The 14,635-nt window shown below is 44.4% G+C and overlaps 1 protein-coding gene and 1 non-coding gene across 7 annotated transcripts in view; one reads left to right on the forward strand and one right to left on the reverse strand.

Annotated features, from left to right (window-relative positions):
* The window catches only part of LOC131670242 (ras GTPase-activating protein raskol), a 46,348-nt gene that overhangs the window by 11,499 nt on the left and 20,214 nt on the right, over positions 1–14,635 (reverse strand). For 5 of the 6 annotated variants that reach the window (XR_009302431.1, XM_058945680.1, XM_058945679.1 and 2 more), the window contains exon 2: positions 3,894–3,988. Coding sequence is in view for 5 of the 6 variants with exons in the window: in XM_058945680.1 (XP_058801663.1) it covers positions 3,894–3,988 (95 nt within the window). In the remaining variant the exon portion in view is untranslated. Of the gene's footprint in view, positions 1–3,893; positions 3,989–13,707; positions 13,786–14,635 lie in introns of those variants that run through there. The other variant, XM_058945682.1, reaches the window with a different exon arrangement.
* On the forward strand, positions 363–435 carry Trnar-ucg (transfer RNA arginine (anticodon UCG)). The gene has a single exon. It is a non-coding gene; the product is annotated as a tRNA-Arg (tRNA).

Genomic DNA, 14,635 nt, shown 5'->3' on the forward strand with positions numbered 1-14,635 from the left:
TGATTATTGCCCCGCTGCTATTTACATCAAACAGTTTTCAACGGTTATTTTTTTTAACAAATTATTGATGAAATCGGTGGGAGCGCGTTCAGTAAATATGAAGAAGAAAGAATAGATAAGAAGGAATGCGTATATATGTGGGTGAGTCATTGAAATATAGACGAACGCCGATAATGTAGGACTCTCCATTTAAAGTCTTTTTTGTTGAATTTACTTGTTAATTTTGAGAAGAATCAATAGGGATAGCGTTCGATAGTTATTTTGAATGGAGATAAATCATTTCGACGATTTGAAAATGGCGTATGATGTGATGTTTAGCACGCATAACTCTACACAGACGCTTAGAGCGCAGAATTTCAACCGGCCGTGTGGCCTAATGGATAAGGCATCGGACTTCGAATCCGGGGATTGCAGGTTCGAGTCCTGTCACGGTCGATCAATTTTTTTTTCATTGCTTTTCAATAATCAGTCAGCGACATTTTTTGCTACTACGCACAGACCAACAATTAAAAAGACGTTATTAACAATGTATTTTTTATAAATATAAGATGGAATATCGAATCGAACAGTGTACTAGAGTAACATTTTGCGTTTGCCTTGAAAGAAGTGTAATATGCAAATAAGTAATGAAGGAGAAAACAAACCCATGCACGAGGACACACCTCATCCCCATATATAGAACAATTCAGCAGAGAGCAACTGCTCAACCCAAAGAAGATCCAAAGACGATCGTTGGCAGAAACCAGTTCGCGAAGACTCCTGCAGCCCCTTTTGTTTTTTCGCGAGCCTTTTTTTCTCTTCTTGTTTTTTGTGTCGCCCAACCGCCAAAATCAGCGATTAGTCGTCCCTCCTTTTGAAGGATCACTGACAGAGACTTTTGACTTGTCTTCGAAAGGCAGCTCAAAGAATTTCGCATGTGCATATAAGAAGCTAGGTGAATACCAACGGAAGATTTCGAAAAAGGTATCGGTTCTCGCCTCTCTATCCAAATACCAATCAGAAAATTAAGTACTCTCGGATGACGGACGATCAGAGGCAATAAAAGTATGCGAGCGCAGTAAAATATATATGGCGAGATGCACGCCGAGGGGCGATCGCAGGTAATACGATAGGATCGACAAACTGTTCTTTTCTTAGCTTTGTAAGGGAGGGAGAGAGAGAGAGAGACTTGAGCATTTAATCCGAGTGTAGCGCCAGGAGTAATCACTTGCCGTAGCGCGCGACTTCCGGCGATTTTATCTGGGATCGGAAGAGACGTGAGCCGACAGACGAAAATCCCTGAAGGTCGAAGGCAGCGAGGGCAGGAAACAACGCCGAGAGGCGGAGAGAGATGTGCGCGGACTGAAAGAATGCATTTCCGCTCTCTTGCTCCGCCGGTCGAATCCCCGCAATATTTACTCGGAAATGCGTCTACCGAGGCGCGCGTATGTGACTTGAACCGCTAAATGCAACAAACGTACAACTCCTTTGCACGCGAACGTCGTCAAGAGAGTTTTCGGTGTGCGAAACTAGCGCGCTCGCGTGTTCCTTTGGAGCGCGCGTTGCGTCATCGATGTTACGCGGCAACGCGAGAAAACCACAGCGAGGAACGCGACTGCAGTGCGCAACCGTGAAACTTCCCATGCAGCAGCGTGGCTAATTTCCGGCGGTGACAGCGGCGATTTTTCAACCGAAAGAATAACGCGCGGGAAAGAAAAAGAGGATTGTTTACCTTGTCGTCGCTGCTATTTGTCCGAAATATTGACGACGCCGTCCGTTCCGCGCGAGATCCGAAGGACGACTGAGCTCTCATCTGCGCTATACTTTATTAGGCACACTGGCATCGCGACGCGCGCTCTAATTAAAGCCGAGGGTATATCGACCGAAAAGCTTCGAAGTACAACGAACCCACTCCCCACTGTCAGCTTCCTGATGAATATTCAACTGCGAAACTGCTGAGAGACTGAGAGAGACATCTACGTATATATATATATATATACATACTTTTGTCTCCCGCCGTCCTGACCAACTATTTTCACCAGACGTACACGTAAGCCATATCGATCTTGAGAAAAATCACCTGCACGACGTTGGATCGAATGTGCATCGTCGATAAGAAATCTCAACTTTTTCTTACGGCGAACCGCTGCGTGCATGCGTTGAGTGTATGTATCAGCAATCAATCATTCACCCCATGAAGGTAAAATGAAAAATCACCCCTTACGGTTGGGTCGTTGTGAACCGGTTGCATTCGATCCCTATTGTGATATTAATAATTTGCTCTCGGACTCACTCTCTCTCTCTCTCTCTCACTCCCTCTCTCTGCTGTTTCGCTATGATTTTTCAATGCGCAAATAAAGACGCGGCGAACGGGTTGTTACGCATGCAAATTTTATTCATCAAGTTTTGCGTCGTAAGCTACAACGCAAACTGCATATGAGCGTGTTATCGTTTGATAAAAATACCAACGTTATAGTAAAAATAACAAGCGGACCAATTCAAGTTCATTCCAATAATAATTTTACTTCGCACTTCAATCTCTGGTGTCAACAGGTAGCCTCAGCACCAATCTCACGTCTCCAAGCTCGAACCACGACTGTATCGCAAATGGAATGGACGAAGTACGCGCATCAACGTGCAACAATTGTTCTACCAAATTGACTACAACTTGAACGATGTGTGACTCGTGATCGGGACGACAATATATGTTGGCTGCAAGACAAACACACCAACAGTTTGTCCTTAAGTTACGTTTTCTCTTTGAGATCGATCAATAAAAAATACCGTTGACAGATAAAAATTGTATTTCGGGCTTGCTGAAATAAAGTTGTTGCGATAAACAAGTTCGTCTGAAGGGCTGCGAGCTCACTCGTATTCATGAGCAACAGCGCTAGTATCGACGTGCCGCTGCATAGTAATATGTGCTTCGACACCGCAGGCGATGCTACGTATAGACTTTCTGAAAAATGCGTTCGCTACGTCAAAACTTGCTCAATCTAAATTCATAACGTAACATCACTCAAAACATTATTCCGTTCATCATGAAAAAAAAAAAAAGAAAAGAAAAAAAACTGACCACCGAGAGAGAAATATGTATAAACGTTGAAGTGTCCCAATAAAATATTGTGACCGTTTTCCCGTTGCGAGAGAGAAAGAGCAACCTCGTTCGTCTACTCGGCTGCAGGCGCGGCTTGGCTCTCTTTCACACGATATGGAACCCTCGGGGTCCAGGTGAATTTGCACAATACGAGAGAATAGCCCGCGTTTTCTCGTGCCCGCCACCGGCTTTTCCCTCTCCTATTGTCGACGCAGCCACGCGCGCACGCGCACCATGCTAATTGGCCGGATACAAGGAAAATTTTTTGGGTTTGATGAAGGATCGACAGCTTTTCCTCGCTTCGAAGCGATTTTTGCGTAACGAGATTATAGCTTCCTTCCTCATCTTTTACTGACGACCGGAACTATTATTCGATGACAGCGACTCTGGTGGTCCTTTTAGCAGGTAAAATTTCGAAGGCCGTTATTTTGCAACGGTGATTTTTGCTTTGCTCGATACGAATGTTTAATTACAAAGTGAAATCCGTACGTCGACACAAGGTGTCGATAAAAGGTGTTAAGATAAAACAGCAGTAATACAATTGTTCGACCTCCATGATTCACTTCGACGAATAAACAAGTATTCTCTTACAATAAAACTGACGCTTGAGCAACATACAACTCTCACACTTACTCAAAGCCTCCCGCAAATTGAATTTCCTAATGAAATCGTAAATCGGCCGCGAGGGAGAATAACACAGACATCAGGAAAAGATAAACATCGGATTTTCGTCGAGTAATTAACTCAGCTAAACGATTTTTCCGCACTAAAGCTACGGCAGCTGCTGCATTTGGAGAAACGGGAAGTATGTACTTACGACAATACGATTGGGGGTGACGTCGAGTGGTCGGGCACCGAGCACGGGGGTGGCTGGAGCACTGCCTCTTCTGCATGCCTTCTCGTATGAAGTGTCTGAAACAGGTGAAGGTATATGTGTTAGTTCCTCTTTTCGTAATTCCAAAGCATGTATGTAGCGTATAATTAATTAGGTTAGCTTATTCTCAGAGCTAGTGACGCGCGAATGTACTTGTGGAAAATAAAAAAAAACTCTAGCTCATCGTATTTAGCTAGATCATTATCCATCGTGTGTATCTTGAGGGAACAAAAGCATTCTAGCAAACTGACATTTTTTTGGCTATAAAAAAAAACACGTAGCTTGCATTTTGTTCAAATCCATCGGGCTACGCACTCCTTAATTTCTCTTGAATTATGTTTACTTTTGATGGGGCAAAAAAGGGAAAACTTAACTCTTCGATAAAAAAAAAGAAAGGAGCTGTCTCCTGAGAAATTTATTGCCCTTTTCAATTTTTACTTTACGAGTTCACGTGGTTTCTAAAAAATTTTGTGGAAAAAATTAGGTGCAAAGTAGGCCGTGTCACAATGAAAAAACTTCCGTGCCTCTATTCTCACGCCTTGTGAAACTCCGGCGTGCGGAAACACGCGGAAAATTGGAAAGCGACAAGATGAGTTATAAGGGGATAAAGCTGGGGCTACTGACAGAACACGAGAAAAAAAAATTGATTGTTGTGTGTTTTCGAGATTACAGAGAGGGGGGGGGGAAGAGAGATAGTTAAAAAATTAGGTTGAAATTGGACTCTGAGATAACAAATACACGCACACAGTGATGACAAAATCTAATAAAAAATGGCAAATCTTCGAATCCTCATACATTTTCTCATATTTGTACGATTGGGTGGGTCGCTAGTTTTACATTTGATCTCGAATCAAAAGTTGTTTTCGGAAATCGCAAGCCTTCTCAAGGACGAACAAAAGTTTCGTCGATGCGAAATCGTAATTCCAATGAAAAATACGAATTCCCTGAACTCAACCGACGAATCGACTCAAATCAACCGTGAAGAATTTTTTTTTCTCAGCTACCACCCCAAAACGATGAACGAAAGGGAGGTAACGAAAAAGGCGTGCATTCAGACGTCTTTCGGGCAAAAAAAACCAACAATCACAAAAAACGTGCAAAATGATTGTCCATTCTTGGCCTCAATGGACTCGAAGCATCATCAAATTGTAATACCGTCTATCATGATCGCGGGATCACGTCTAAGAAAGTTTCCGAACTGATAAGGATTACTCGCTGTGATAATGCCCACTATAGAACTTAGAAGGTTGGTTCGATCGTTTCCGGCATTCGTAGCAGCGCATCCGGCGAATCGAAAACTAGCGTCGTACGTTGCCGTTTTGAAAGGCGCGCACATTTTACCTCGCGAACGGATGCCGAGGAGTTCTAGTTTTTCTTTTGCGTTTTGTCTCGCGAGCCGACGGCCGAGCTACATTGAATACGTCGACAGAGTGTAATTGTTCGGGAAACCGTGAAAGGAAACGGGGATCGAGTGCGAGAGGGAGAGGGCGAGGGAGGGAGGGAGGGAGGGAGGGACCGCGACCGTTAGGAAACTTTAGCAGGCGCAGCGTAATCCTTTCATACTGCGTATTAAATATTTAGCAAAGCGCAAAACATGGCACAATGTGAGGCGATAAAACTCGAACAATAGCCAGGTGAACAAGTGTCAAAAGCCTGTCAAGGAATTAAAAGGCATTGAACGCGGATGTAATGCACGTTGCAGCAGAGGCAATTAGCGCGCGGAAAGGCCGACCTCGAGACGTTCGCACTTCTTTTCTTTACCCTTGCCTTTCTGGTTTTCAAAGAAAGTTTTCACTCTTCGTGCGCGTGCACGCATATCCGGTTCGGTTCCGAGGCCGAGCGCCGTTAGCGATGTTCACTCGGAAGTCAAGCCACGCGAAACCGTCGCAATCGCGGTCCACGTCGAACGTTTGAAACATCGTTCGCAAGTGCCGCTGTAGAACGCACGTGCAACGCGGGGGACTCCAGCGTTGCGTGTACATCCCCGACGGCCAAGTTGCGTAAGGAATCGCACATAGGTGTTTTGCCGGTTGATGTCGTTCGAATTTTGAAATATACCAAGATGACGAGCGGCAAAAGCGCTGGCACCAGTTGTAGTCCGAGCGACGGTTACGGCTTTCGGTGCGGCTCATCATACATTCTATTCTTAATGCAAAGCAGCATTCGCAGCCATGGGGAATATTGCTTGATAGAATTATACTATTGTTGGGCACTGTTCAGTTTTATGGAGTATTTATGAGAGCTGCATCAAGCAGTTCCCACCTATATTATATCTTGATAAATAATAAAAGATTGTTTTTCTACATAAAGTCAACGAAAATCAACTTTCTTCGAACGAAATCCGCTCTTTGGAAATGATATTTCATATGGGTTATTAGAAACTAACTGGAAATTAATCTTTCGAGCAACAAAAATGCCTTGAGAATAAATTCTAGTATCGTATAGATCGACAGTCGTCCACAAAGTAACGCACGCCGTACTGCAACCATCCATACACGCGCGCCCATCGTCCCGTCACTTTCACGGGGCCACATTATGACACTCGCGTGAAAGCCGATCGACGTCAACAATATCGAACAACCGAAAAAGAGCTCCGGCTCAAGCGAGTCGATCGATAACAAAGCGACTAGACCTACGTGAATTCGAGGTTAACTTACCGTGCCGCGCGCGAAATCGTGAGCTTTCCCATTGATGAATCTCCTTTGTTTTCGCACGATGATTTGCGGGGCCTACACACTTTGTGTAAGCGGCCTGTCACTTTGTATCGATCGATCGCCAGCGGTTCTCACACAGCCAATTAGTGCCTCTAGAGCACGATAAAATTTAACGATATTTCACCGAAACAATCGAATAGTATACTTTTAGACTCGATGTGATCGACATTACGTTCATCGAAAAATGATTACGTGTGTTGTGGAATATTATCGCGGCGAAGAGCACGAAAATCGGTGAGATGACGTGACATCGGTACAGCGCGTCGATTAGCCGTACAAGTGCTTATGCAGCAGCATCTTATCCAACGGGTGGCTTCAAATCTTATAACGCGTGTAAATTGCCTTGCACACGCTGGCGTTTTAATGAACTCAAATTGAATGTAAGCTGCGCTTTGCTGCTCCTGACATATTTAACGTACGTTCTTACTCCGTGCGCGCGTATTACTGTTGATCACGCGCAAGCCAATTGGTTCTTTCGACGCATTAAAAGTCACGTTAAATTTTATATCGCGCCGCCACGGAGAGAGATGGAGAAAGAAGTGTACATGGGGAAGCGATAACTTCCCGCAATCGTCTGACTGGCCTAATTGATATAAAGGGAAAAAGCGAGCATATTACACGGAATCAAGCCAACAGATTCGTAAAGCAGCAGGCAAGAAGGGAGTGCCTGTAAGCAAGAATATGCACGTGCAATGGGTCGCCCCGCGCAGAGTTAAACAAACTAAGTCGGAGAAATAGAAAGCGCGTGTGCGGATCGTTAATAAAAGCCCTTGCGCGCCGCAGCATTTTTGATACTTATCTCACCGTCCCGCTGCTTTTGTACATTGCACAAACCCCTTTCTTTTTGTTTTCCTCTTTCTTTTTTTTATATTCGCATCACCGACCCTCAGTCCGTTTCGATTTCAAATTTGAGATTCTCTCTCTCTCTGTCTCTCTTCGCCCGCAGTTGGAAATTTTCTGCTTCTGACAGCGCCATAAGGAAAAACGATTTATGCAGGCGACAGCTGCGGCAGCAGCGTTCGTCCGTGAAAGGGTGATGATAATTATTAGGGCAATTCCGGCATTCCGAGGGCGTGTCGAAAACCCCTTTCTTTTCCGTAACGATCAATCCAGCTTTAATGTTTCTTGACATGCTAAATAGCGAACGAGGAGAGCGTGTTATATTGTACGAGTACCGAGGTCTTATTCTGTAATGACATGTCATTTTCTAAAGGCGGATATTATGCGTATGCGAGTGCGCGCGTGTGCGGTGTCGAGAATTGCGGGATTTATTAATTGATGAAGAAATTGGCTCATTATTAAGGTGAGGCGGTAATATGCGCCGTGTTTTCTTTTTCTCCTGCGTGCGTATAACAGTTATATTCTCGTTTCGTAGTGCGACGTTTTGTAATATTGCGGCTCGTTACGTTGTGTAAAATATGAGGTGAAAAAAAAGCGCTGCGCGCTGATGGAATTCGTCGGCAAAAGTCACACGCTTTCGAACAAATTGGCCGAGATTGATTGCTGCAATAGAACAAAAAAAAAATGCTACTATATCCGCGTATTGGAAACAATAGGATGAATGAAAAGCGGCTGAAAGCTTCGGCGAGATAAAAACGCGTAGGCGGTGCGTACGCGACAATGGACGATTGCGATTTTCAATGTCGACCTTCTGCATTCCTCGGCAGCGTGACGCAGGCGGAGATCCAGAATAGCGACTTTCTAGCAGTCGCCTTATGAAACACATACAGAAGTGGCGATCTGATAAAGAAGGGACTCTACTTTCGGACAATCCGTTTATGCGACTAATGCTCAAGAGACAAAGATTGCGAATGATGCAATAAAGGATTGATTTATTATTCTCGTTTTTGAATAAAGTACGTTTTATCTCGAAAAGTACGTCGTAAACGACTTTGTGACTGTTTTTGCTGCCGCGCGGAATACGTTTATCCTGAATACATCTAATGCAAGAAACTTATGTAACCTTGATTCGCATTCGAATTAAAAATCCTTTAACCAACCAGAGCTTGCCTTTATTATAATCTACGATGTGATGCAGAAAAAAACTTTATCTCGCTACTAACTAGTTTTTTTTGCATTGCTCGTTGAACGACAACATCCTGTCATCGTCCTAGCGGCGCTGATCATGCTTGTAATATCGACGCTCCAGATCGCGCGTAACGAGAACATGACGAGTCCATTTTCTGCGGCTTTTCACCGTAAGGACAAAGCAAAAAATGAGAAATAATTTTAATGTAAAAATATCGTAAATGTTATCAAATTCCGCAAATTGAATATAAACAGATATCAAACTGTTTGCGGTAGCTTAGTAACAACGCTTTCAGGATTACTGATGACTTTTGACGATATTTCGTTCGGCAAAACCTTCTCAATAATCATCTCGTCATTGAAGACTTCGATCGTTTGAACGAGAAAATTACCTTGTGACCTCGTTCAAGACGCTCTCGACGAATGAAATTACGATCACGAAGATTATCAATTAGATCCTTAATTTCGCGTGCACGCTTGTCAAGGTCGATTATATTTGCATTCCAACAAGGCAAAATCCAATCACGAACTTTATTTCTGCCATTAGGCAAACAAGGTTCTTTTACAACCGATATTTCACGATTTTAAAGTAAACTATAAAGACTTTCAAACTGAAAGCTTCGAATGTGAAAGTATATAAGATTCACTGGGAAAAAAACATAAATAAACCAGTTAACAGAGCCGGTGATAATGAAGCGATATATTTGAAAACCAGTATACGCAGCGCGCGCATGCGAAGCAATTTAACGCCCCAACTATCTTATTTCGCGTGCATTCCGAATTTAGGAAAATTTCATTAGCCTCGCGAGCGCGTAGATCACTCGAAGCGGTTAATTGCCAATCAAAATTCGCCAAAGTTTTCGCGCGCATCGATTCTCGCAACTGTATACTCGATGTCTGTCGCGGACTGACGCACGCGACGGTAACAACGAAGGCAGCTTTATCTCTGGATTTGGCATGGGAATAAAGAAAACGGCGGCCTTCCGTACGGTAGCATTTCGTAAAGTTGCAAACATTAACGCGCTAGTCCGTCGCTCCCCTTGGCGCACTCTTCGTTACGGAGTTCGTTATGCGCGCGTCTATGCCCGCACGCCCCGCACGCTCGAATACGGCAAACCACTCTCCCGGCGTTCTCCTTGCGCAATCACCATAAATTTCGCGCGCAATAAGCGAACGCCCATAGAGACATTAGCGCCGCTGCTGCTGCGTATTTATCGCGCGTGCCTTCGGTTTCCAAGGACAATGCGCGCGGCGGCCGGCCGCGATATCTACATTTTCTCTCGTCTTCGGCTTTCGCGTCGATACCCCGAGATTCGTCGACGCCAATGAGGACGGTGGTGCACGGGTAACGCGGCGTACGCGCGGAAACGTCGACACGCGCCAGCGAATCTTCCCTTCCGCGATCGACCGACGCCACGCGGATCGTACTTACGCGCGCGCTCATGGCTGCTGAGAAATTCGATTAACCGGCGATCGCGCGCCACCGCTTTTCTTCTTCTCGTCTCTTGCGGTAGGACCGGTAGGACGTCGATCGGTCACGAGCGAAAATTGCGGTCCTCTCTTAATTCTAAACCGTGACTACGGTTGCCGTGAGAACGTGCTGCCTATACGTCAGGCATAGGCAAATTTCGTGAGTTCCGGTGCAATTGAATGATTTCCATCGTAAAATGGATAACGAGAGCGTTTCTGCGCGTGGGACAACTATGTTACTCTTGTGCAGAGAACAAATTTTAGAATGAAATATAAAATAATAGAGAATTTTGGTGTAGTGTGTAACAATAAAGCCCAAAGGAAATCATTAGATTTTAAATATAGTTCTTAAAAAAGACAACCGCATAAATGTACCTTCGAATCGTTCCCAAACGACGTCGCATGCGCCAATTAATAGCCGTGCAAAATCAATTCAAACGTCCATATAAACATCACGATACTTCGAAGCTCATTGTACACTCTCGTGTCAATAGAGCAACATATTCACAGCACAATGACTCGCACGAGATCTCGTCGAAAACGTCGAGTCAGAGGAGAGAAAGCGAATTATAGTTTCGCGCGCGAGTTTCGCAAACAGCCTACGAACGAATTTCTGCAACTGACTAATCCTCTCGCTCTATGACTCAAATCCCACCTACTAGTCTGTCTCGCCCATACAATTACAACAAAGAGGTATAGGTAATCGACTTGAATGCGGCTGAGAGTCTGAATTATTCCTGTGCTTGTGGACTAATTGCGAGACAAATTTTTGGCGGAGATTTGATTTACGACCTAAGGGATTCAATTTGGGGAGTGACGAACATGCGTAATTGCGTTATAATTGCCTGAATTTTGTACCGGAATACACGGAGTCGAAGCTGCAGAACTCGCCTGTGACAGGAGAAAAAGTTAACGAGAACGTTAGCATAATCATTCGAACGGCGTTTTTGAATATTTGACGTCTATTTCGATACTTCATTAGTAAAGTCCGAAACATATGGGAAGAGTTATAATAGAATGGATTGTCACGACATGAGGCACGTACGTGTGTATCGTTTCGCGAGAGGACGGCTGTGTATAATATACGACCTCATGCTGATTTTCGCGCCACAGGCGTGTGCCTCTCTTTCTCTATCAAGTGTCTCGCTGGGGATGTCGGTGCCATTGTGCGCGAGGCTGTGCTTAAAAGAGATGATACGTTACGCCTTCTTTCTCTCGCCAAGACAGTCGTATATTTCCGTTTGGAAAAGTCTCTTTCTGACTGGAAGGAAAACGATTTACCACTCGACTTGTCGTGATTGTGCGCCGCGCAAACGGGAAGCGCTCGATCGCAACAAACACAACGAGTCGTAAACTGGGCGCGGCGAAACCTTGTCTTTTTTCTTTTTTTTTTGCGAGGAAATGCTCGCAAACGGGAAGCTGAAGGGGAGTTTAGACTCGGGAATAGTGCGTTGTCCTACGGCAAATGGTACTTTTTGCGTGTGCGTGAGTTGATTAAAAGCGTCGAGTATATTCTCTCTCTCTCTGATTGCGGATTCTCGTTTCACTTCCGCACCATTTAGTATATAGTTCGTAAGGAATAAACGATAATTCAGTGGGCTGAGTTGAATGAGCTCGGTAGTGCGAACAAAGTAAAATTTATCTTATCGAAATTTATCGATTATCGACTTCATTGGTGCGGCACTCAACAAGGCGAATTCATTAGACGAACAAAAAATTCACAACGGGCTCGATTTTAAATGTCGTTTAGAAAAACAAGTGCTTTACAGCCCAAGCTCCCTTGATGCTTTTTCACAGGCTGTTAGGGTTGCTCTGACACCCTTTTTTCAATTGTCCGACGTTCATGGCGCCCCATTGTCTCGCCGCGCGTTTGACTTTTATATACATTTTTTTTGTCGTCCCCAGGACGCTACAGGATTGAGACGTTTATGCTGATTTCTATCGCACGACATTCAAGCGTTTTTTATTAGAGACAGATTAGAGGTGATTTGTTTGGGCAGGTAAATTCACTGCGCAATGATTTTTTAATTGTTCGGATAGATTTTATGAATTGCGTTATCTTCACTTAACTTTAATGCGCAAACAACAATGCAAATAGAATGTAGATTTTATTGCAATCGAAACACGCACTGATCTAAAGTGTTGATTTAACAAACAGTCACCAATGTAACTTGATATTGTAGTTTGTAAAAAAATACATTCGCCACCTAACGATCAAGCTACATTACTACAATTCAAAGTTTCAAGATCATTCTGCGACCACGTGAAGAGATTAAAGAAGTCTGATTATTCCGATAAAATAATCAAAGCAGCTATAGACATTTGATTAGTTCACTCGATAAATTCGCATTGTAGTAAATAGACTCTCCAAACACCTTACTCACGCTCATTTCGTGTCTATACGTACAAAACCAAAGTTACATCGTCATGTCTACCTAAGCTTCGCCACTTGAAAAAAAAAGTCATCAATCCTCGCAATGTGAAAAACTAACAACTGCATTTGATCGAGAAACGAAAATATATGGGCAACCCATACATAGAGCGAATGACTCGCGGAACGCAAATGAACATTTGTTATTTTTCGTCTGCACGCGCACCCCTTTACTTTTTCGCGGGGTGTGTGGTCGCGTCAGTCAATCGAAAAGCCATCCGAAATCTCTTTTCTCGATCCGCTCTCATTGTTCGCCAAATGAGATGCCCATTGTTCGCGTGCTCCAAATGCTGATTTTTGACTTTTTGATAAAGTGACCGGTGTGCATGCGTTAGCTCGGAACTAATGTGATTTCTCTCTCATAACGACATTTATTACTGTCCGCGCCTTTTGTTCTTCGGCATTTGATGTTTTCCAAAAGTACTCTTATCCAGCGCACGGTCAGTCCACCAGCAGAATGCCATTGCACGCTATATATTACAAAGTCCGCGCGCGGCGTCCTTTTGAGTTCGCCGATTAGCGTTCAGCTGTCCCATTGTCGAGCGCGCGCTCGAGGAATATTTACAGCCCGCGGATGACCAAACAATTTGGAGCGAAAGCGAGCGCGTGGGCTCATTGTACGCGGAGGGCGCACGTATGTGCCGTGTGCCTTTGCCCCAAATGACGGATGTGCGCGGAGACTTCCAAAGGGGTGCGCGTTGCAGCGGGATAATTGTGCCTATGCGCTTTGATTTGTGCACGCGCATCGCGAAAGCAAGGGATGTCGCAGTTGCGGCGCTGCGGTAATCGGCGAAGGTACCTGCGGTACCTTTCGGCAGACGTTAACGAGAAAACTGCTCGGACTTTGACGATTTCGCAACGTCCGTGAATTTCGCCGTCAGCTCACCTGTCTCCAGTGCGATTGCCAAGCTTTCGGTTGTTACGGTAAAAACAATATTACCAACCGTATAACGCTCGAATACAACGGCAGCGCCTGAAGGACTTTCCACGTGTGCGTCGCGCCCCTCTCCAGTACAAGGCTTTACGGCTTTTCGCGCCGAGTCAGCCTTTCAGACGACAATGCGACCGCCACGGCGAATCTAAGGAGAAAAGGCGCGAAACCTCGTAAACTCACCTCGGCATCTCAGTCGTGCGTCCAGCTCTGCGCTCATCAATTGTCGCGCGAGTGCGACGCTAATCGAGATCGTACCCACTGATTTTCCACGGTTCCGCCGAAGGATTTATCGTGGTCAGATGGTGGGTGACCGTTTCCGAAAAGCCAGCTTTCCCGGGTCGACTTTTGCACAGCACGGAGAATTATTTTCCGATCGACGTCGCGCGTGGCATCGATACCGCTGGATCTCTCGCGTACACGCGAGCTAAAAACTCACTGAGCAAGATTGATATTCAATCCCAGACGTAGAAAAAGAGAAAAAGAAGGTCGTGCCCGCAAGCTGCACGTTCAATAAGCAATGCTAACCGTAATTTTTCCCGCGTCGCGCAGTCCGAAAAAAAAAAAACATTTATATATATATGTATACGGTGATCTCTCTCGAGTGGACGTTTTATCCTCGCACGCGCGTTTTGCGTTTTTCCACGAGAGTGCGCCCCGCGGTCACTGTGCACGAGATCGAGAGAATCGAGAGGGGAGTGATTTTTAAGCTATAGATGTGGGAAAAATGTGCGCTCGATTAAAGTGACTCGACGTAAGGTTCAATAGCGGTACGCATCAAGACAGATTGATGATCCGTGAGAATTCACTCTGAAAGCGTAATTTATTGATTTTCGATAAAATAGCATATTGAATCGAAATCGGCTCATACAAGCGAGCTACAAATACGTAGTTTGATAATTTTTGCAATCACGATCCTATAGCACGAATTGTTTCAATTCTTTCAATTTAAAAGAAATCAAGTTCACAATATAATATTTATAGAATCTTTAGCATACGGTAATACAAGGTCTATCTATATAATTACAATTAGCTAATCCATACTCAGAATACTTTAAATCTCCATGTCCACCTACCGGTAAATTCACTTTTGCCAATTGAGAAATTTAAC

Source organism: Phymastichus coffea, unplaced genomic scaffold (assembly GCF_024137745.1).
Source record: "Phymastichus coffea isolate CEN01 unplaced genomic scaffold, Cenicafe_Pcof_1.1 PCOF00105, whole genome shotgun sequence".
Lineage (NCBI taxonomy): Eukaryota > Metazoa > Arthropoda > Insecta > Hymenoptera > Eulophidae > Phymastichus > Phymastichus coffea.